This window comes from Stegostoma tigrinum, chromosome 42 (genome assembly GCF_030684315.1).
Source record: "Stegostoma tigrinum isolate sSteTig4 chromosome 42, sSteTig4.hap1, whole genome shotgun sequence".
NCBI lineage: Eukaryota > Metazoa > Chordata > Chondrichthyes > Orectolobiformes > Stegostomatidae > Stegostoma > Stegostoma tigrinum.
The window spans coordinates 2,622,657-2,643,868 of NC_081395.1; the positions used below are offsets into that span (position 1 = coordinate 2,622,657).

Sequence of the window (21,212 nt, forward strand, 5' to 3'; positions counted from 1 at the left end):
TCGCTTCCAACCCTCCATCCAAATCATTTGTATAAATTCTAAACAGTTGTGTTCTTAGCACTGATCTCTGTGATGCATGCTCATTACTTCTTGCCGACTAGAAAATGACCATGTATAATTACTGTTTCCTATTAGCTAATCAGTCTTTTACTCATGCCAACATCAAATCATCAAATTTTACACTGCATAAGGAGGCCATTTGATCTGTTTTGTCTGTATTGGTTCCTGAAAGAGCTACCCAGCTATACCTACTCTCTGGCCCTATCTCCGTCGCTGTCTAACTTAATCACTTTCAAATATATATGCAGCTGTCTTTTGAAACTGCCTATGGAATCAGTCTCCATCACTCCACGAGGCAGCACATTCCAAATCCTAACAACTCTCTGATTAAAGAAGTTTCTCCTCATCTCACTCCTAGCTCCCTTGTTGACAATCTTGAAATTGTGACCCCTAGTTACTGAAATACTAACTAGCGTTAACAGAATATCCTCTTTACCCTGCCAAAATTGTTCATAATTTTGGACACTTCAGTAAAGTCACTTCTTAATCTTATCTGCTCCAAGGAGAATAAATCCAATCTCTCCAATCACGTGTCCAAAATCCTTCATTCCTGGTATCATTCCAATAAATCTCCTTTAAACTCTCTCCAAGGCTTTAATATCCTTACTTGAATAAGGTGCCCAAAACTGAACACAATACTTCAAATGTGGTCTGCCCAATGATTTGTAGAGGTATAGCATCACTTCTTCGCTTTTATACTCTATGCAGATATTTATAAACCAAGGAATCCTATTGCCTTCATAACAACAGCTTCAACTTGCCTGGCTACCTTCAGAGAATCATGCACATGAAACCTGAGGTCTCTCTGCTGGTGTAGTCCCTTCAAAGTTGGATCATTGAGCCTGTACTGTGTCTCTGTGTTTCTTCTACCAAAAATGCATAACTTCACATTTCTCTGCAATGAGACTCATCTGCCAGTTGTTTGCCTATTTGACCAACTTGTCAACATCCCTCTGAATTCATTCAACATCACTCTAACAATTCACTATTCTGTCTAGCTTAATATCATTTGCACATTTAGATTTTACTCTCAACACCCATTTCCAAATTGTTTATATACATCACCACTTTCAACTAATCTCCAATCTGAGAAACGCCCATCTGTAGCTATCTGTTTCCTCTCTTTTAGCCAATTTCTAATCCATGCTGCCAGGGGCCCGTCAATCATGAACATGTCTAATTTGCTAACCAACCTGGCATGTGGCACCAGATCAATTTTTTTTTGTTATCCCCACACCACGAGCTTTAGTTTTTACGCTAACCTTTGAAATGGCACCTTAAGTGTCCAGAATCAGTTTTCTGATGACATGCTATCAAGTTAACTGCCCTGTCTGAACCTGTTTTCTTTCTTCCTTCCTTTCTGAACAGTTATGTTACATTTGCTAAATTCTCGTCTTGGGACTGCTCAGTAATCTGAGAAAGTTTGGAAAATGAGAAGCAGTATCTCTCTGCACCAGCCTCTTTTCAAACCTTAGGCTGTAAGCCATCTGGCATGGGAACTAGTCACCTTTTAATCCCTTACATTTTTCTAATATTTCTTACGTCAATGATTTAAAGTTCCGGAATCTCTTAGTCCCTTAGATTTCCCTACACCGGTAATCCTTTGTGTTTTTGATTGTGATTGGTTTGGATGGTGGTAAAGACGTAGCAAGTTTGGATGGTGGTGGGGAGGTGACGGATTTGGATAGTGACGGAAACACAGTGGGTTTGGAAGGTGCCAGGGAGGCGAAGCATCTGGACAGCACAGGGTCTGAATGGCACTGGGATTGGGTGGTGCCAGGAAGGCGATGAGTCTGGAACCGTGTGAACAACCAGTTTGGACGGTGATGGATTTAGATGGTGTTGGGGAGATGATAAATTTCGATGATGACAGGGAAGGAATGGTCCAGATGGTGTCGGGGAGGTGATGGGTTTGGACAGTGGTAGGGAGACAGAGATGGAGAATGGGACTAGCTCAGTAGCTCTTTCAAGAGCAAGGACATACACGATGGGTGGAATGGCCTCCTTCTGTACACTAATATTCTTTGATTCCATGAATCTTACATACATGATTGCACCATAGAATTTATTTATGCATTTAAGAAAATGCTGCCGTTTCTGAAACCATCCTAAACAAAATACCTTAATGAGAAACAGGTGACATGCCAATTAGGTTCCTGTGAGAAACTGCTTCCTGCTGTGCTATACCCACCAACAACCAGGAGCAGGAGTAAGCCACTCAGCCCCTCAAGCTTGCTGAGCAATTCTAAATCATGGCTGATTATCTGCCTTGATGTCATATTCCCAAGGGTTTTCTACATCCCTTACAAATCACAAATCTATCGATATCAGTCTGAACTTACTGAATGTTGGTGCTTCCACAGCCCTCTGAGTTAAAGGATTCCAAAAAGAGTCATCACTCTTTGAGTGACATTGCTCCTCCTCATCTCATTCTTAAATGGCCTGCCTCTTATTTGACATGATCGCCTGGTCTACACATCCAGCCAAAGAAAACATCCTTTCTCCATTTACCCTTTCAACGTCTAAAGAATTTTGTAAGTTTCTATGGCATTGCTTCTTTCCGCAAAACACCATAGTATACTATTAAGGACGTTGGACCTGTAGAGTACCAGCATCCCAGGGAAACTCAGGTTGCATTCATGCTATGGCAAGAATATCCTTCCTTCGGCAAGGAAACTAGAACAGTATGCAATACTCAGGTGCGGTCTCACCAAGGATCTATGCAATTGCAGTTAGTTACCTTGACTCCAATACTCAAATAACCTTGTGATGTAGTCCAATATACTCTTTTGCCTTCCTTAATGTTTCCTGCACCTGAATGTTAACTTTCGTGACTCATTAAAGATGACATCCACATCATTTTAGACATCAATACTTCCTAAATACTCATTTTAAAAGTACAAGGCATTTGTGTTTCTTCGACCAAAGTTGATAACCTCACCTTTTTCCACATTATATCCCATTTGCCATATTCTTGTCCACTCACTGATCCTGTCCAAAACCCCTTGAAGCCTCATCACAACTTTCATTCCCTAATGGCACTATTATTAATCCAGAGAACAAAAAATAAAAAACTGTGGAGCTGGAAATCTGAACCAAAAAACAAATTGCTGGAGAACCTCTCAACAGTCTCGTAGCATCTGTGGAGAGAAAGCAGACCCAACCTTTCAGGTCCAGTGATTCTTCTCTAGTACGTAAAAGGCTCTCCAGCAAGTCCTGTTTTTGTATTTATCAGAGACCCAGGTAAAGTTCTGGGAACCCAGGTTCAAATTGTGGCAGTTTGTGGTATTTGAATTCACTAAAAATCTGGAATGAAAAGTCCATGGTATACTCCATGTTGTGATTGTCAGGAAAACCCATCTGGTTCACTAACGCCCTTTAGGGAAGGGAATTTAGGTAAGGACGCCCTTATCTGGTACAGCCATTGAGAGATATTCTACATTGGTTTGGGTCATACCTAGCACAAAGGAAGATGGCTATGCCTTTTTTAAATTCATTCATGGATGTGGGCATCATTGGCTAGGCCAGCGTTTATTGCCCCCATCCATAGGCTAGCTAAGAGTCAACCACAATGCTCTGGGTCTGGGGTCACATGTAGACTAGGCCAGGTAAGGATGGCAGTTTTTCTTCACTGAAGGACATTTATGATTCAGACGGTTTTCTGCATTACCCAGTCCAATTATATTACTATTATGCCACCATCTCTTTTTTAGAAGTCAATCATTTAAATTCCTGGACATCACTGCAAGAATTCCCCTAGGTCATTGCCCTAGGCCCAGGCATCTTCAGTTGCTTCATCAGTGACGTTGCCTCCAACATAACGTCAGAAGTGGGATGATCACTGATGTTTGCACGACATTCAGCATTACTTGCAATTTCTCAGATACTGAAGCAGTCTGTGTTCAAATGTTCAGACAGTTTCCAGAATTGGCCTATCAACTGGAAAGTAATGAAGGCTATCAGTTTAACCGGGACAAGGTAACCATAGTCAACCAAGCCAAACACAGACACACCGGAATTCTTAGAAGCATGGTTTTCCACCCGTAATGAAATCAACAAACACAAAAAAAAAATAATTGGACCTCACATACAACCCATACAGAATCAAAACCGGAAATAACACTACTCACCATAATGGACCAAACAGCATAAGTTCCAAGCAGAGTACAATAACACTACTTCATTGGGGGCTACACTGATGACGAAATGTCTGAACCAGAACAAGCCAGCTCGGCGAGCAGGTCAACAACTTTACCCACAACCCAAGCTGCAGAACTTTGCCAAAACTTTGAACCGGGAAGTAATGTGCATGACACACAAGTCTCAAGCAATGACCATTTCAATAACAGAGATTCTTACCACTTTCCCTTAATATTTTACCTACATTACAATTCATACACCCCCTAGCACCAACATTCAAGGGCTCATCACTGAACAGAAACTGATCCTGCCATGTAAATATTGTGGCTAAAAGTGGACGTCAGAGGTTAGGAATCCTGCAGCAAGTAACTCACATCCCATTCTGTCCACCATCCTCAGCTCAGAAATCAGGAACACAAAGAAATACTCTCAACTTGCCAGCATGACTGTTAACTTCTACACCACTCAAAGAGCTCAGCCTACTTGACTGACAACCCATTCACCACCTTTAACATGCACTTGTTTCACCATCAAAACACAGTGGCATCAGTGAGAACAATCTAGAAGATGTACTGCACTAAATCACGAAGGCTGCTTTCAACAGTAACTTCCAGGCATGCAATATTTGCTCACTATAAAAGAAGTTTTTATAAATTTTTAAGAGATGGTTCAGGAGGACATGACATCAGAAAATGAGATTAGGCTACTTAAAATAAGAAAAATATTAAAGTAATCAAAGATAAGACCTGGGTCTCAATAGATAGCATTTATGAATTTTAAAAGTATCTGGAGAAGAAATGTAGAAGCGCTCTGAAAGCTTGTGATTTCAAATGAATCCATTGGACTATGATCTGGTGTCATGTGACTTCTGTCATCATATTTAAGACTGAATATACTAACAATTAAGCAGTCAGCTTAAACATTGACGATAGGAAATATAATGGAATCCCTGCTAAAGAAAAATGCCAGAAGTATCTAAACCAAGATTTTCAAAGGCCAGGACTCTTCCATTCAATACTATTGAATTCTTTGAAGAGATAACAAAAGGGAGATAGTGGTAATGCAACAAATGTAATCTATATTACTAATTGCCATCTAAACTGAAAATGTAAATTGATAGATATTTTGTTTACCAAAAATATTAAGGATATGGGGCAATGGTGGGGAATATGGGATGAGATTGCTGATCACAGTGATCTCATTAAATGGTGATACATACTTAAGGAACTGAACAACCTCCACCTGTTCCTGATTACCACACAATTAAGAAAAATGAACATGGTCCAAGCATGTGAAGTCGCGGCAAGGTAGCTATTCAGAATGACAACTGGATTCCCTCAAGGCCATTATTGTTTGTAATACATATGATTATTTTTGATTCAGAAGTCTAAATCATGGTTGCTAAATTTGAGGATGATGTCAGAATTTGAGTCCCTTAAAGGGAAGAAAAAAATCAAGCTCTGTGGCTAATTTCTGGATGGATAGAATCGAAAAGTAGATGAGATATGCACAGTTGGAATGATATTCTGTATACAGTCCTGGTCATCCTTTAATGCAAGTGCTATAGAAGTACAGGGGAAGATTAAAAATATTTACAAGGATGGTACTGGGAATGAAAGGTGAAATTTTAAACAAGGTAAGCATGCTTATGGAATGTCTACTATAAATACCAAGACTATTACAAACAAAAACAGAAATTATGGTGATACTCAGCTCATCTGGCAGCATTTGTGGGAAGAAAGCAGAGTTAACATTTTGAGTCCAGTGTCTCTCCATCAGAACTGATAGCTGTGAGGAAATTGGTATATTTATTCTGAAGGGAGATAATGAATTATTGATAGTAGGCCAGGACAGACAAAATATGAATAAATGATGATGACAGCTGAGAGTAGGAAAGAAGGGTTGGCTGTGACGGATCTGTGTCAACCATCTCCTGCATTTCCACTTTCATCCCTTCTCTTTCCTTCCACAACAACAACAAAGACCCCATTGTCTTCACTTATCACCCCACCATTCTCCACATCTAAAGGATCATAAGCTGCCATTTCTATCACCTCCAGCAGAATTTCACAACTGGACACAAAATCCCTTCACCTCCTATGTCGGCATTTTGAAGGGACCATTCCATCCAGGACATCCTTATCCACTCCTCTTCTGTTCCTATTACTTGCCCACACCCCCAGAGGGCCTTCCTGTGCAAGTGCAGGAGGTGTAACACTTGCCTATTTACCTTTTCCCTCTTCACTATCACAGACCTACCTTCAGATGAAGCAGCGATTTACCAGCATTTCATTCAATCTAGTCTATTGTAGTTGCTGTTTATAGTACTATGCTCTACACCAGGAAAGAGGGATCAAAGACTGGGCAACCACTTTGTAGAACTCCTACATCCTGTCTGCAAAAATGGACCCAATCTTCCAGTTACCTGCCACTTCAACACATCATCCTGTTCCCACACCAACATCTCTGTTGCAAACCTGCGTGTTCCAGCAATCCTCAGTGCAAGTTCAAAAAACAGGATCTCATTTTCTGGTTGGAACACTGCAGCCTCTAGGGCTCAACATCAAGTTCAAGAACCTTAGAGCCTAATTCTGCCCTTACATGTTTTTTTAGCCACCTCCACATCTTGTTCCTATCATTACAAGGGTTGCTTTCAGCAAAACCACTTCATTATCACCCACTTTTACTCTTATTACCACATATCATGGTTGCTTTCATCACAGCCTACCCATTCTTTCCTCATTTTCAGCTCTCGTTATCAATTATTCAGCTTCTCCTCTGTAATGGCCTAATGTCAATCAATAATTCCCCTTATCTGACTACCACTTTCATATATCTCTCTGGGCTTCATCTCCACCTATCTCTCAGTCATATTGTGGTAGGAAATGGTCCAACTCGTCTATGCTGACCAAGTTTCCCAGACTAAACCAGTCCCATTTGACCCATATCCAAACCTTTCCTATTCATGGGTATTTATCCAAATGTCTTTTAAATGTAACTGTACCTGCATTTACCACTTACTCTGGCATTTCATTCCACATACAAACCATCCTTTGAGTGGAAAAAGTTACCCCTCAGGTCCATTTTAAATCTTTCTCCTCACCTTAAAAATATGCCTTCTGGTTTTGAACTCCCCTATCCTAAGGAAAAGACCTTAGCTGTTAACAGTTGTGATAAACAGTCACCAGGTTTGAAACGTTAACTCCGCTTTCTTTCTTCAACCAGATGCTGCCAGACCTGCTGACTTTCACCAACATTTTCTGTTTTTGTTTCAGATCTCCAGCATCCCCAGTTCTTTTATTTTTAAAAATAGCGAAAGAACTGCGGATGCAGATCTGAGGAAGGGTCAGCGGACCCGAAACGTTAAGTCTGTTTTCTCCTTCACAGATGCTGCCAGATCCGCTGAGCTTTATCAACAACTTTATTTTTGTTCGGTGTTTTATCCCCAATTCTTTGTTTCATTCAAGATTATAACAATTCTGTTGAGGCACTCGAGAAGGAACATGCTGTTTAGAGACTGGTTGAATCTCACTGCACTCTACTTTTCGAGCCAAAATGATTTGTAATGTATTTTTACAAACATGCGTAATGTAAATCCTTTGTGGGGGGAGGCTGCGTGAGAACCTGTCTCTCCTTTCTCAGGTGAAGAACGATCACTAACAGATCTTTAAAGTTATGTGTTTTTATACACAGAGAAAGCGGGGGGCGGGGGAAAGCAGTCACGGCAAGTCAAATACGGGATTGAGGAGAAACGTCTTCGCCTAAAGAGCGGAATGTGGAACTCGCTCACAATGGAAGGGGTCGATGTGAATCGTGTTGTTCTCTTGCAAGAAAAATCTGGTTGAACAAATGAAGGGTGTTAGGGAGCAATGGGGCAGAACTAATGGTCGGCGGATTGGTCTATTTCTGCGCTGGAAATTCGAGAAGAGCAAGCGAGCAAAGCTAACCAGTAGGAAGTAGTGGATTATTCAGGTTGAAGAGCGCTCGAACTCAGTGAATAACTGACTCCGGAGCCTTCTGAAGCTACCAAATGCTCCAATATACGCGGTTACCTGCCAACGTCCGAATTAACGACTCCACAACCCCTGGCCGCTCCCGGGACCGGGCGGAAGGTGTAAAGGGACGGACCGGAAGGGGACAACTCTGGTTTCCGTCTGATTCCGAACAGCGGCATCAGGAGCAACATGGGGGTGAGGGAGAGATTGAGAAAGAGAAAGAAAGGGTGTGAGGGAAGAGGAGAATGAGAGTAGTCAGGGTCAAGGAAAGATTCGGGGGGTGGCTTTGGCGGAGAAGGAAAGATTGGGGGGGGGGAAGGTGGCTTTGGTTGGAGATGGAAAGATTGAGGTCGTGGCAGCGAGGGAAAAGGGGGTGTAATGGGGAGAAGCTGTGCTGGGAGTTCGCTGAAGGGTTATTTGCAGAGACAGGACCCATGACGCCGATTTATGTAATGTCTCGGGTATTTACTGCTAATGCGGGTGGTTGGTCCTGACTGATTATTATCTGCTTTCCTGAGAAATGATCTGTGATATAGATATTTATTCTCTAGAGAAAGTCATCCAAAGCCAAGGAGAAGAAGCAAAGAAGACTAGAGGAGAGAGCAGCAATGGATGCTGTCTGTGCAAAAGTGGAAACGGCAAACAAGGTAAAATAGTCTAGGGATGGTGATAGGGAGAAAATGAGAGAATCAGCAGGCAGGAGGGGGTGCCCACAGACGTTTGGTGGAAGAGAAGCTGGAGTGAGAGTTGGCGAAGGGTTGAGCAGGCTGGGAATGAGTGTGGCGGTCTGGGTTCTGGGGAGGTGGAGTTTGCAGGAAAGGTGTCTTGAGAGGTTGCTGTCCAGGGGGGAACACTTGGTATTCAGAGGGATAGGCTAAGGGGTGAGCAGATGGGAGTAGATTTACAGACTTAGATGTTAAGGTTTGGGTGAGGGGCTGCAAGTTCAGTAGGGTGGGAGGGGAACATGGAGATCAGTTGGAAGTTGTTGGGGATGAGGTTTAGGATTTGGGATCTGCTTCATTGGAGAAGAGTAGGCCAGATTTGGGAAGGGGTGGTGTTGAGATTGGGACCCCTGAACCACATGTCAGCTCCATCGGTGTGAACTCCATTAAGAACATAAGAACCAGAAGGAGTAGGCCATTTGGCCTTCGAGCCTGCTCTGCCATTCAATAAGATCATGGCTGATCTTTTCATTGTCTCAGTTCCACTTACACGCACTCTCACCATAACCCTTAATTCCTTTACTATTCAAAAAATTATCTACCTTGGCTTTAAAAACAATCAACAAGGAAGCCTAAACTACTTCACTGGGTAGGGAATTCCACAGATTCTCAATCCTTTTAGTGAGGGAGTTCCACCTCAATTCAGTCCTAAATCTGGTCCCCTTAATTGTGAGGCTATGCTGTCTTGTTCTACTTTCACTCTCCCTGCTTTTATTTTATCTATTCCCTTTGTAATTTTACATTTCTATAAGGTCCCCCCAATTCTTCAAAATTCCAATCAATATAATCCCAGTCTGCTCATCCTCCCCACATAAACTAACCTTGTCGAACCAGACTCAACCTATTGAATCTCCTCTGCACCCCCTTCAATGCCAAATACATCCTTTCTCAAGTAAGGAGATCTAAACTGTACATAGTACTCCAGGTGTGGCCTCACCAGCACCCTGTACAGCTGCAGCGTAACCTCCCTGTTTTTAAACTTGATCCCTGTAGCAGTGAAGGACAAAATTCCATTTGCCTTAATTACCTGTCGTACCTGCAAACCAACCTTCTGTGGTTCGTACACAAGGATACACAGGTTCCTTTGCACAGCAGCATGCTGCAATTTTTTACCATTCAAGTAACAGTCTCTTCTACTGTTATTCCTACCAAAATGGATGCTTTCACATTTATCAACGTTGAAATCCATCTGTCAGACCTTCGCCCACTCGCTTAAACAATTTGCTTCCTTGTTTCAGAGACCTTTGTACACTTTGCTCTACCATTCACCTCGTGTCATCTGCAAACTTTACACACTGCACATGATCCCTAACTCTAAATCACCCATGCAAATTATAAATAATTGCAGTCCCAGCACTGATCCCGGTGGCATTCTGTAGCTGAGGTTACTGGGTACTACATGGCCTAGTGAGTCATAATCTGCTTTACTGTGCCCCAGATTATTTGATATTTCATATTCCCTTGTCTCCTGAGGGCAGCAGTTGATGCCCTGGGAAATGAAGACTTGCGCCCTGGTCCTTCACCCAAAATCCTTGTTCTTCGTGTGGGTGCTTATTTGGTTGTTCAACTATGGAATCTATCCTGGTTGACCCTGAGGCCTCTTAGCACTTGTTCTCACTCACTCATTCACAGTCCAGATCCAGTCACAAGTGGAACTGCTGGAGGGATCATGGTTATTTCAGATCTCAACATGTCGACACAGATCCGTCAGGTGGATGGTGGCTATGAAGGTCAGTCAGTATCTGACGAATGAACAAACAAGTTATTGTTTCAGTTGAGTAAACCTCCAGCAGCATCCATGCCCCTCCATTGCCAAGTGCTGCCAGAAATGAATTGCTAGAGTAATTTGTCCAAGATTTACCCAGCTCCCGTGCATACGGGGGAAGCAAAGGAGAGGCCAGACTGCAAGCTTCTCTAAGTGTATTTCTGTTTTGAAGTACATGTTTTGGTTCTAGGACTGGGAGGGGAAAGCCACGAGGCTACCTGATTACAATTCAATCAATGTTGCTACTGAACATGCTTGAGAGTGTTTACTTGAGATGTGGTGTGGCTGAAGTTTGGGTCATAAACTTTCATCAGAATGTTGGTTGCAGGCCTGAAACATTAACTGTTTCTCTCACTAGCTGCCACATCTGCTAAATATTTCTAGAATTTTCTGATTTTACTTCACAGTCGGCATTCAAACTATTTTGGATCAGTGATAATGGGAACTGCAGATGCTGGAGAATCCAAGATAATAAAATGTGAGGCTGGATGAACACAGCAGGCCCAGCAGCATCTCAGGAGCACAAAAGCTGATGTTTCGGGCCTAGACCCTTCATCAGAGAGCAAACTATTTTGGACTTGTGTTGTTTAAAGAAATTTAAATTAAAGGCAATTTTTCTTTCTGTCTTTTGCATTTTAAGATTGATGATCCATTAGCATCTTTTCCTGCCTTCAAAAAATATGACAGAAATGGGTAAGTGTCGTTTTTTTTTGTAACTTCCCTCACCTTGGTTTGTTAACATGTTACATCATGCATCATCTCTCCTCCTACTCTAGGACTAGGGACATTGGACTTGGCAGCAGGAATGGATCATTCAGCCCTTCAAGCTGCTTGGCCATCCAATAAAATATTGACTCACCTGGTCATGGTCATTCCACCTCTCTACCTGCCCCAAACCTGCTCCTCACCAACCCTTGACTCCCTTATCACTCAAAAATCTACTCCACTCAGCCTAGACTAAATTCAGTTACAGCTTCCGTTTCCTCCTGTGGAAGAGAATTCCTGTCGACTTTCAGAAAAAAAAATCTGAACTCTGTCTTGAAACAAAGATCTCTTACGAAACTTTCGAATGGTTCTAGTTTCTTCCACAAAACAAAACATCCTTTCAGCACACGTCTGAACAAGGAACAAGAATAGGCCACTCAGCCCTTTGACCCTGTTCTGCCAATTATTAAGATCATGGTTGATCTAACCCTACAATCCTGTATATCCACAATAATCTTTCATTCCCTTTGTAACCAAGAATCTGTCTACCTCTGCCTTAAAGATTCTGTTTCTGATGCCTTTTGAGAAAAGGAATTCAAAAGATCCTCTAACAGGAAAAAAAGTTTCCTCATCAGTACCGTAGGATTCTGTGATTTGTGTTAAATAAATGACTCCCACAAAAGGAAACATCCTTACCATGTCCACTCAGTCAAGTGCCCTCAGGATCTTGTATGTTTCAATATAGTCACCTATGCTGTTTCTAAACTCCAGAAGTCTAGCGTTTTCTCATAAGGCTGTCTGTTCAATGCAGGTATTAGTCTGTAGAACCTTCCTTGAACTGCTTCCAATACATTAACATCTTTCTGTAAGTGTTGTGACCAGTACTCCAGAGGTGATCTCACCAATGCCCTACTACTCTTGCATTCAATTCCCCTCACAGTAGACTATAACATTTTATTAGCTTTCCTATTACTTGCTGTATCTACATACTAATCTTCCATGATTCATGCACCAAGACGCCCAGATTCCTGCATCTGAGTTATGCAACCTCTCAACATTTAGATAGTATTTCTTTTTTATTCTTTGTACCAAAGTGGACAATTTCACACTTTCCCACATTGTCTTCTATTTGTCAGATCACTGCCCACTCATTTAACTTGTCTCTATCACATTGTCAGCTCTGTGTCCTCTTCACAACTCACTTTCCTACCTAGCTTTGTGTCACCTGCAAATTTTAGTATCAGACCTTTCGTCCCTTTATCCAAATCATTCTCCCTTTGACAAACCATTTTGGCTCTGTCTGAATGCCTTGAAGTCATCCAACTGTCCAATTATAACATTTTAATAAGTTTCTAACATTTTCCTTTTATGGATAATAAACTAACTGGCCTGTAGTTTCCTGACACTTATTTTCCCCTGCTCCCTCCCTTTTGGAATAAAGGAATTATATTAGCTATTTTTCATAGAAACTTCACAGTAGAGAAAGAGGCCATTAGGCCCATTGAGTCTGCACTGACCCTCCGAACAGCATCCCACCAAAACCCCCACCTACCCTGTGCTATCCAAATGCACTTTCACAGAGGTCAGTAAGTATCCTATCTCCAGTCAAAATCAAGTCTGGTATCGAAAGCTGTCTGGTTGGTACCATAACATAATAAAAATTGAAAGAACTGCGAATGCTGTAAATCAAGAACTAAAAAGAATAAAGGGGAGGGGTTGGCGTAGGCAGTAAACAATAGGATAGAACCTAAAGAGAGAGAAGATCAGTTGGACAGACAAAAAGTTGGTAACTCCCTACCCCATCCCCCTCCCCTATTTTCTGCATATAAACTGACTTTTTCACGGTCACATCAGTTCAGAGGAAGGGTCACTGGACCCAAAACGTTAACTCTGTTTTTCCTTCACGAATGCTGCCAGACCTGCTGAGCTTTTCCAGCAACTTTGTTTTTGGTACCATAACATGTTGGTCTAGGAAACTATTCTAAAAACATCATCTAAACTACTTTAAACAATCTAATTTTTTCAGTGTGAATGTATATTAAAATCTCCCCTGATAATTGCTCACTCTTTATTGACAAGCTTCCAATATTTCTTTCTTGATACCCTGCCCTACCAAGTGATTACTGTTAGGGGGCCTATATTCAAATCCCACAAGTGACCTTGTTCCTTTCCCGTTCCTCATCTCTACTGCTTCTACATCCGGCTTTCCTGAATTTAGGTCATCCCTTTCGACTGTACTAATTTCATCTTCGATCACCAGAGCCACTCCCCCATCCTCTCCTAGTTTCCTGTCCTTCCTTAATGTTGCATACTTTTCAATATTCAGGTCCCAATCTAGGTCATCCTACAGGTGCATCTCAGATTTGGCTACGAGATTGTACTGTACATCTCAATCTCTTTCTTTTACCTAGAATGAACATAGTGATAGAGTGCAAAAGAGTAACAGACTTGGACCCCAGCACTGTGGACTGGGCAGTGGAACTGACCAAGACCAACATGCAGACCATGTGAGTGAGCCACAGGGGATTGGTGCTCCACTGGATGAGGGAATAGAAAGTGGATATATCAGAGGAACTGTAGGTAATACTTTCCATGCCACCCCACAGTAATTAAGCACTGACTTGGCAGGATTAGGTGGGTGCCTGATGGTTGAGTTTAGTGATGTATAATTACAGAAAGTTATTGTGCGTCTGTATTTGAAACTAACATTGATTGGAGAGCCAAGGCATAGCCTCTGTTACACTGTTCGTAGACCAGGATCTCAAATCCTCTGTACTGACATTAACTAATTCATATTGGCCCTAAGACACTTAGAAGAAGTCCTCCCTTCACTTTTCCAGTAATGGCAGTTGGATGCTTTATGCCCACCTTTGAAAAGAAACAAGATCTGAATGTGTTGTCTGGAAGATGGTGCCTCTGACAATGCAGTACTATCTCAAAACTGGCATCAGAAATGCTGGTTTGCAATATGTGCACTAGTGACTGGAATGAGACTCAAAGGTGCCAACTTTGTGGTGTTTGTGCTACCTTTAGCAGTGGAGTTGTATTCTTTCTCGCCTAAGTCACTGCTCCTTCTGAGTGTTTCTTGTGAAGAGGGCTAAAGGCAATGATGTCATGGGGAGTTAATAGCAGTAACAGGATAGGATCCTGGGTGTGAGAAGGCAGGTGTGGTTGAGCTGGGGATGGGGTTTGTTGCCCAAGGCAGATACACCAAAAGTTTTGCAGATTGCTTCAACTTTTCACTCTCTACTGGCAGGTACGAGCAAAGTGAGTGGGGCTGGAAGGATCGAGAGAAAAAGGAGGAGATGACAGATGAACGAGCGTGGTACCTGGTTGCACGGGAAGGAGACAGTGCGGTGCCCACAGCTTTCTCACATTTCCGATTTGATGTGGAGTGTGGGGAGGAAGTACTGTACTGGTATTCTTGCGTTATACTTAATGGTTCCCCCGCAGAGGGTGGCAGCTCCAATCGTGCACAAGGCTTGGCGGGAAGGGTGGCCGCACATAGGTGGCGAGGCCAATGGCGACCTCCTGATGTAAAACTGCTGGTGACGGGAAGCAAAGTATTGGTGCCCACGGAGTCTGTGGCACGGAAATGACCTGACTGACTGTGATTTAAGGTGACTCAGCTTTCCATCACAGTGAGTGTTCTGTTCTCTGTACCCTCCACCAACCTTGGGAGCCATCCTCCCTAACTCATTCATGTGCCACATTCATCGTGTGCAGACATTGATGGCGAGTTTTGAAACCTTGTTTGATAAGTAGAGGGGCGCATGATGGCCAACTGTTGATCCTGGCCCACAGCTAGATACAGAGTAAAGCTCCCTGCACACTGTCCCATCAAACATTTCTAGTTGAGACGGGGAATCTCTGGAAATGGGATGAATGTGTTGTAAAGTCAGTGTCAACTCTGTATAATAACCTGACAGGTTTGTCTTGTGTTGCAGTTATGAGGTTCAGCTGGAGAGTCGGGTGAGGAGGAAAGGGCTGGGCAAATTCTTAATGCAGATTCTACAGCTTTTAGCAAACAGGTAAAGAGGTTATGGATATTATGGAGATAGTAAATTTGCTTCCCCATTCTCTTGGTCTCTCCCGAATGCTGGCTATCTTCCAGTGCTGTACTCAGTGGACGATTATTGGTGTATGAGCCATTGTCAGACAATGTTCTTGGGGGAGAAAAAGCATTTCCCCCATCCTCTGCTCACATTCTCTACCTCAGTCCAAGGTGGAGATTGTGTTTAGTTGTGGAACAAATTGTTCTGAGCTGGCATTGTTTCTCTGTATATTCAAGAACCTGTAGTTTCCAGTCACAATGTCTCCATCACCTCTCCCAACAGGTTTCCCCCTGTGAGCAGAGGGATTTGGCTGGCAAGATTGGAAAAGAACCTGGCAGGATTGCACGGGGAGACCCTGTGCCACCCAGTTAGCAGTGTGTCAGAAAGTGATCAGAAAATAAGGGCAGCTTCAGTCTGTACAGTGGGCTGAGATTGACTTTTGTTCTGTGCTCTTTCTGCAGTACACAGATGAAGAAAGTGATGTTAACAGTATTTAAGCACAACCATGGAGCATATCAGTTCTTCAAAGAGGCAATGCAGTAAGTGGTGATCTGGGGTGTATTATTACAGGGATGTCTGAGGACACATCAATGAGAATACATGCACTTGCATGCATGTAAACACTATCTATCACACTCCAGTGTTCTCAGTGTCCTGTAGGTAGTACTTACCTATCAACTAAGAACTAAAAACACATTGTCTGGTTATTACCTAATTGCTCATTTTTAGGGGAAGAAAAGATAAAGAAATGCTGATGCTGGAAATCAGAAGAGTCACTGGACCTGAAACATTAATTCTTCTATCTTTCCATAGATACTGCCAGACCTGCTGAGATTTTCCAACAATTTCTGCTGATTTTTGGGAACTCACTGTATGCAAATTGACTATTGCAGTGTAGGAACTGCAAAAGGAACTATGCTTCAAAAGAGCTTAGTTGGCTGTGAAACACTTTGGAATATCCTGAAGTTTGAAAGATGCGATGGAAATAAGTCTTTTCCTTATCTGGTCTGGCTGACATTGATTCCAGTCCCATGCTGTATGGTTGAAACTCAGTATCCTCATTTTTCAGGACAGGTAAAGGAGGAGCTAAATATGTCCTTGTCAACATTGTTGCAAATCTGAGTTTTGAGATGTGAAAATCAGCATTAAATTCAACATGTTAGGCAAAAATGTCTTGGATTGGACTACAATCTTGGGTACTTAACATTAGTGCAGTTTGACTTTGGTAGGACAGCCATCCAGAGATCCTGATTGTTCGTTTGTTTTGCTTTATTGATTCATGGGATGAGAGCATCGCTGGCTGGGACAGCATTTGTTGCCCATCCCTAGCTTTCAGAGTCAACCACCTTGCTTGGTGTCTGGAGTCCTACGTAGGCCAGATCAGGTAAGGATGACAGTTTCTTTCCCAGAGAATACTGGTGAACCAGATGGGTTTTTGCAACAATCGACAATCAATTCATGGTCATCATGAGACTCTTATTTACTCACTCAATTCACTCAATTCAAATTACATCAGTGTGGTGGGATTCGAACCTGGGTCCCCAGGACATTATCGCACTCTCTGGATTAATAGTCCAGTAATAATACCTGAGGCCACTGCCTCCCTTTTACTGTAAGATTGCAAAGTAGCAAAGGAGCCTTCAGCCTCAAGACATCGCAAATTAAACTGTTACTGCTGTGTTTGACTTTACTGACCTTTCGATCCACAGGTTCGATATTGACGAGTCATCTCCCAGCGTCTCCGGGTGCTGTGGAGATGACTGCTCCTACGAGATACTGAGCCGGAGAACCAAATATGGGGAGCACCCACATCCACATGGCAGTCCATACTGTGGAGGATGCTGTCATTGAAGGATCAACAGTGAGCCCCCACCCCTCCAAAATTTCCCTTCCAAACAGATTCATAATGCCTATGAAATGGAAACTGAGTGAGTGTTCAGTGTACAAGCTATCACAGTCTTAAATTGTTGGAGAAAACTTTGCTTGAAAGGTTTCTTTTCCAAACACACGTACTGTGAATAACACCCAGGCTCACATTGCCAGCCCCTGCAACTCCATAGCTGGCCATTTGGAGCCAAATCACCTTGCTATTTACTGGCCAAATGACAGCTCCTCCTTTTTGAATAGTAAAAGGGCTGCTCCTATGATGCTGCTTGGCCTGCTGTGTTCCAGCTGTACCTTGTTGTCTCAAAAGGGCTGTTTCCAACTTTTTCTTTTAAGAAACAACTTTTTTTGCATATTAAAAAAAAATTGAGTCTGAGCAGAATATTGAACAGAAAAATAATGGAATTGTGGACTTTTCTAAAGTTCAGTTTTTGAATAAACTACATTTCAGCAAATTTGAGGACATACCGTACATTATGTCAGTAATATATTTAATAAAACAGCATTCTTTGAATACTTACCATTTTTAATTCCCTGTACACACTTGTAGGAACTACCTATGTAAACCTGTCACGAGGTAGTAACACCCTGCTGTCACTGGAGGTGACATGTATTGGAAGTAACAGCAGAAATGTGGCATTTAAAATAGAGTCTAATCTTCAGTTGGTCCAGTTATCCCTTATTCTCTTCACCTGAAGTCTGCAATAGCTCCCCATCATCCGATTCCTAGATTATGACACAAATAGGAATGAATATGTCCTTCTAGTTTTGTATCCAGGTTCAGTACTTCTGGCACCAAATTACAGATTAAATTACCAGGGACTCTGATGATTGTGTGTGGCCAACAAAAAGATTTGAGTACTGCAGATGGGTCGAATGACTATCTCCCACATTTGTTCAATCGGCTAGTGCACATGAACCTGGATATCTTTTTGAAGTATCATTGAGCTTTTGTGTCTTTGACATAGAGAACCAGAGACTGAGATCCAAACGACAATTGTCCTTACTTTGCAAGCTTTCCACTGATTATCTCTTCGTTTTTGAATCCTGTTTAACTGAACTTTGCATATAAGGAGTTGGTCCTTGATATAGGACACATCCAGACTTAAATTATTTGTACCATGGGGTTGTGGGCCTTGTTTCTTTTAAAAATATAATTATTGAATAAATTTTTTTAACTGTTGTTTTCTCTCTCGTTTGTTCCCTATTATTTCTTGCCCTCAGTTTCTGTTTTTTTTCTAACAAAGGAAGCAGGTAGTTTCCTTGTGTCTGTAACAGTTGACTTGTAGCAGTTTTTCACCAGCAAAGTGAAAAACAGCAACCCGAACACAAGCTGACCCCACAGCAATAAATGTTATGTTGAAGCATCTGAAGTCCAGAAAATGGCAGATCTTGTCTTTGGCCTGGGCTCTTTGAGCTGAGACATCAGTTTTAGGAATGTTGGGAACAGAGGTTTGAGGCATTCAGCCCTGGAGTGTGTTTTTTGGAAACAAGTTAGATTGTGATTGGCCTGCACCTGCAGTCCATGACCAGCTCTTGCTCCCTATACCCAGTAGGGGACACAGCCGAGCTCTGCTGTGTCCTCGTCAAGTGGAGAATGGTACTTTACAGTCAACATCTTGAGATCAAAAGGCTGACAATTTCAGATTGTGGACATTTGAGGCTAACTACGTGTAGCTAGTTCAAATCCATTTTTGTTATTACATGGTGAGCACAAGTAGGATATTTAAGTAGAAAGATAAAATTATGTTTTGACAAGAACAGTTCAGCATTTGTGAATTGGCCTACGTTGTTAGCTATAGTTCAGTGAGAAGCAGCTTACTGTTGCTGTGTCAGCAGTGCGATGTTGGTTCAAGTCACCTGCCAGCGTTTAAGTGGGTGTCCAGGCTAGCATATGAAGACAGTTTTTTTTTTAAAAAACTTCTTTGTAAATGTGGATATCACTGGTCAGCATTTATTGCCTATTGCTACTTGCCTTGGAGAAGGTGGCATCTTTGAACGACAGTTCTTGGGATGTGAAAACATTCACTACTGTTAGGAAAGGCGTTCTAGGATCTATTGACAATGAGGGAATAGCAATAGATTTCAGGATGGTATATGGTTTGGATGGAAACTTGAAAGTGGTGTTCCCATGTATTTACTGCCCTTATCCTCCTTAGTGGAAGAGGTTGTCAGTTTGGAAACTGTTGTTGAGGGAAACTGGGTGAGTAGTTGTACATCCTGTAGACATTACACACTGCTACCACCATGCATCTGGTTGAAGCAAGTCAAGGCCATAAGACATAGGAACAGAAATTAGTCCACTTGGCCCATTGAGTCTGCTCTGCCATTCAATCGTGGCTGGTAAGTTTCTCATCCCCATTCTTCCTGGAAGCTTGATCCCCTTGACAATCAAGAACCTGTCTCTCCCTGTCTTAAATATGCTCAAGTGACCTGGTCTCCACAGCCTTCTGTGGTAATAAATTCTATAGATTCACCTCATTCTGGCTGAAGAAGCTTCTCCTCATCTCTGTTCTAAAGGCTCTTTCCCTTACTCTAAGGCAGTGTCCTTGGATCCTAGTGTCTCCTGCTGATGGAAACATCTTCCCAATATCCACTCTGTCCAGTATTCTGTAAGTTTCAATTAGAATTCCCCCACATCCTTCTAAACTCCATTGAGTATAAATCCAGAGTATGTTCCTATGAGAATTTACCAGAGAAGTATGTCGTGCTACTTCTGAACATGTTCATTTTTCATGCAGATGGCAAATTCTTGCATATGAAGTTTCTAGCCAGCATGAATAAACCACGTGAACCCAGTTGATAATCTTTATTGTTAGCGTGATTCATCTCATTCAAGAGATACTCTCTAATAATATAATCATATCTAACTTTATAGATTATCTTATTTGTTTAGCGATGTTGAAGGTTGGATGGGTGCCAACCAAGTGGATGCTTTGTCCAGGTTAGTTTCAAGCCTCTTGACTGTATTTCATCCAGGCAAGTGGGGAGTATTCCATCAAAGTCCTGTATTGTGCTTTATAGACCGTGCACACACTTTGCGGAGTCAGGTGGTGAGCCACTCACTGCAGGATTTGTAGCCTCTGACTGCCTGTTGCAGCCACAGTATTTATAAGATTGACCAGAAACTGAACTGGACCAATGGTAACCTCCAGGATGTTGACAGTGATTTAATTATTCCGATATAGTAGATTGACAAGGAGCAATGTTTAAATTTGTTGGAGATGATCAGTGCATGGCCCTTGAGTGAGGCTGTTACTTGCCACCTGTCAACTCCAGTCTGGATATTGTCCGGGTCTTGCTGTACTTGGACAGCGACTGTTTCAGAATCTGTAGAGTTCTGAATGGTGCTGAAAATGCAATCATCAGAAAACATCCCCATTCCTGACTTTGTGGTGGAGGGTTGGTCATTGCAGTTGAAGGTAGGCGGCCTAGGTCACCACTGCAGAACTTACTGATGTTATGGGACTAGTGATAACCTTCCACAACCATTCCTTATTTTCATATGCGCTACATATGACTCTAACCATGGAGGAGTTTCTCACATGATTCCCATTGACTCCAGTTTTGCTAGGGCGTAAAGATGTCATACTTATTCAAATGTTGCATTAAGGTCAAAGGTAGTCATATTCCCATCACCTCTGGAATTTGGCTCTTTTGTCCATGAGTGAACCAAGGCTGTAATTGAGGTCAGTGGCAGAGTAGCCCAAATTGAGCATCAGTGAGCAGGTTATTCATTTGTAAATGCCACTCAATTGCACTGTCAACCATGTCTTCTGTCACTTTACTGAATTGGATGAGTTGGAATTGCCCTTTTTTTTGTTAATACCTGGACAATTTTCCATATTTTCTGGCATATGCCATTTTCAGAAGCAGCTTGATTATC

At 42.2% G+C, this 21,212-nt stretch overlaps 2 protein-coding genes across 4 annotated transcripts in view; one reads left to right on the top strand and one right to left on the bottom strand.

Annotated features, from left to right (window-relative positions):
* rcor2 (REST corepressor 2) overlaps positions 1-8,334 on the bottom strand; it is a 76,213-nt gene extending 67,879 nt beyond the window's left edge. For both annotated transcript variants that reach the window (XM_048525008.1, XM_048525006.2), the window contains exon 1: positions 8,253-8,334. The gene's annotated coding sequence lies outside the window, so the exon portion shown is untranslated. The remainder of the gene's footprint in view (positions 1-8,252) is intronic.
* naa40 (N-alpha-acetyltransferase 40, NatD catalytic subunit) lies at positions 7,955-18,509 on the top strand. Of its 2 annotated transcripts, XM_048525009.1 has the most exons (8): positions 7,955-8,390; positions 8,747-8,842; positions 11,323-11,375; positions 13,799-13,894; positions 14,644-14,805; positions 15,335-15,418; positions 15,904-15,981; positions 17,152-18,509. In XM_048525009.1, exons 1-8 carry the CDS (start codon positions 8,385-8,387, stop codon positions 17,291-17,293), a joined length of 717 nt encoding a protein of 238 aa, XP_048380966.1. In that variant the 5' UTR covers positions 7,955-8,384; the 3' UTR covers positions 17,294-18,509. The 2 variants fall into 2 exon arrangements, with proteins under 2 accessions (XP_048380966.1, XP_048380967.1); XM_048525010.1 differs by lacking the exons at positions 15,904-15,981; positions 17,152-18,509 and having other exon boundaries at positions 14,644-15,007.
* Positions 18,510-21,212: the final 2,703 nt, after the last annotated feature.